Below are 2520 nucleotides of genomic sequence, written 5' to 3'. Positions count from 1 at the left end.
CAACGAAGATCTAACAAACAATGGGATGTGTGCCTTCCGCCTTATTTCCTGTTCCTTGTTTGGTTGTGGGCTTAGGGCAGATACACACAACCGATTGTTTGTTTACTCTGGGTTTTATATAACTTGTATCCATTTAGTACTCATAGAAAGGATTGTAGAGTCATTTTTACTTATCTTTCATCAAAGCAGGAAATATAGGATTTTCTGGAGGAACAAGCGAACTTTTCTAAACAAAACTTACAATTTACTTACAACTTACTACAACTTTCTTACAACTTACTTACATCACTAAAATCTTATGAACTCACCAGCTTAAATGCTGATCTACGCTTTCAAAATAACTTGTATTCTCAGGAGACCAGTAGACAGGTACGCGCTCTGGGAATTCAGAAGATGGAGCAGTATAGCTTCATGTCTTGTTTTGTTATTTACTTTGTAGTCTATGTTATGTGAACCACATACTTTGTAAACACCTTCTTTCTAATGAAATGTTTGTTTATTACTTTGATTACTATGATGCATGTCTTGTGATACTAAACATGACGTCCTCCACCCCCGAACGTTTCCGTCGTTCCGGTATTGGGGTGTGACAGCTTCCATATCTAATACTATGAAGTCTGCGGGGAACACGAACTTATCAACTTTTACCAATAGATCTTTGCATATTCCTCTTGGTAATGTGAGCGTTTTATTTGCTAGGTGAATTGCCATTCGAATTGGCCTCGGCTCCGGAAGATCTAATTTTTTGAAGAATGAGTACGGCATGAGATTTACACTTGCCCCTGAATCAGCCAACGCATAAATAGTAGCTAAGTTTCCGAATTAACAAGGCAAGGTTAAGCTTCCCGGATCACCCTTCTTCTTAGGTAGTTTGTTCAACATGGCAGCTGAACAGTTTTCATTTAGGACCACTTTCTTCACCTCTTCCATCTTTTTTCGATTACTTAGAAGCTCCTTGAGGAATTTGGCATATTTAGGAATTTGTGCAACCGCCTCTATGAATGGCATATTAATTTGAAGAGCCTTTATGTGTTCCAGAAACTTCTGGTAGTCAATATCATTCTTTTCTTGTCTAGCTCGAGCTGGAAATGGCAGTGGAAGATGATATGGCTTGACAGGAGGCTTGTTTTTCTTTTCAGGTGGGGGACTCGTCGAGTCCGTAACTTCGACTCGGCGAGTCGGGTCGGGAATTTGTGATTTTTCATGTTCTGCTTCTTCCTCTGGAACCAGCTTAGGATCTTCTTCCTGAATAGGGGCCATAGGAGTTATAATCTTCCCACTCCTAGTTGTCATGATATTTATATGTGCACCTTTTGGGTTACTTTCGGTATTACTAGGAAGTCCACCCGGTCGTCTCTCGTTCACTTGTTGTGCAAGTTGGCCCAGCTGCTTTTCTATGTTGAGAATAGATGTTTGCTGATTCCTAAGCAGAGCTTGTTGATCTTTCATCATGATTTGGTGTTCTCTCAACATATTTTGTTGATCTTTGATTGCAGCATCAGTATCATTATGTCTTTTCTCGGACGCGGCCACGAATCTTGTAAGCATGTCTTCCAAATCTGATTTCTTTTCATACACCGGCTCCTCCTTTTGATAAAAGCCTCTTTCTTTTTGCTTATATTTTTCCTCCCTTGTCTTTTTGTACTCATCATATTGTTTCCATTCTTTCTTGGGTTTTCACCAATTGTCATCATACCTATCACCACTTGCACTTTCCGATTCCCGTTCTCATCAAGATCACAATCTTTAGTAAGGTGGGGCCCTCTATAATTTTCACATCCCACTCTAATGGCATGGATGGATTGATCCATCTTAGTCATTCTTCGGTCCATGCTTTCCAATTTTTTCATCATTGTTGCGATTTCATCCGTAATAGAATTCACCGCCCCTCGAGTCAAGTCATTCCTTGGGTTGTGATATTCTCTAGAGTGCTTGGAAAATTCTTCAATTAGGGCCTTTATCACTGGGGGTGCTTTCTTTGTGAGTGGTCCTTGTGAGTCAAGGAGTTGTCTAGTTGTCACATTTACTCCATCATAGAAAATGGAGACTTCTTGTTGGCTGTTTAGATAGTGATGTGGGCAGTTCCTTAGTAAGCCTTTGTATCTTTCCCATGCTTCATACAGTGACTCACCAGCTTGTTGTTTAAAATTGGCAATGGCTTTCTTCAATTTAGCTATCTTTGAGGGAGGGCAAAATTGGTCTATAAATTCCTCTTTCATTTTAGTCCAAGTAGTGATGGATCCTGAAGGGAGTGATTTCAGCCAATCTTCCGCGGCTCCCTTGAATGTGACAGGTAGCATACGAAGGAAGACAGTGTCGCGTGCCACATTAGGCACATTGAAGTAGTCGGCTATGTCATTGACCTCGTCAAGATGCTTGTATGCGTCTTCATGATCCTTCCCGTAGAATGGAATTTCCTTAAGTTGAGCAAGTATGTGGCCCTTAAGTTCAAAGGTGGCAATAACGAGAATCGCGGGTTGCACGAGTCTTGGGCCGGTGTCGTCACGTGTCACACCCCCG

General features: G+C 41.2%; 1 protein-coding gene and 1 non-coding gene across 2 annotated transcripts; one reads left to right on the top strand and one right to left on the bottom strand.

The window, feature by feature from the left end:
- Positions 1 to 822: 822 nt before the first annotated feature.
- Positions 823 to 2219, bottom strand: LOC145165005 (uncharacterized). Its single transcript, XM_079083646.1, has 2 exons — positions 1713 to 2219; positions 823 to 1668 (listed from the first exon to the last, which is right to left on the bottom strand). Exons 1-2 carry the CDS (start codon positions 2217 to 2219, stop codon positions 823 to 825), a joined length of 1353 nt encoding a protein of 450 aa, XP_078939772.1.
- Positions 2065 to 2171, top strand: LOC145168226 (small nucleolar RNA R71). Its single transcript, XR_013741796.1, has one exon. It is a non-coding gene; the product is annotated as a small nucleolar RNA R71 (small nucleolar RNA).
- Positions 2220 to 2520: the final 301 nt, after the last annotated feature.

Source organism: Lactuca virosa, chromosome 3 (assembly GCF_052849685.1).
Source record: "Lactuca virosa cultivar CGN04683 chromosome 3, Lactuca_virosa_CGN04683_v6, whole genome shotgun sequence".
Taxonomy (NCBI): domain Eukaryota; kingdom Viridiplantae; phylum Streptophyta; class Magnoliopsida; order Asterales; family Asteraceae; genus Lactuca; species Lactuca virosa.
This window is presented reverse-complemented; position numbering and strand designations above follow the sequence as displayed.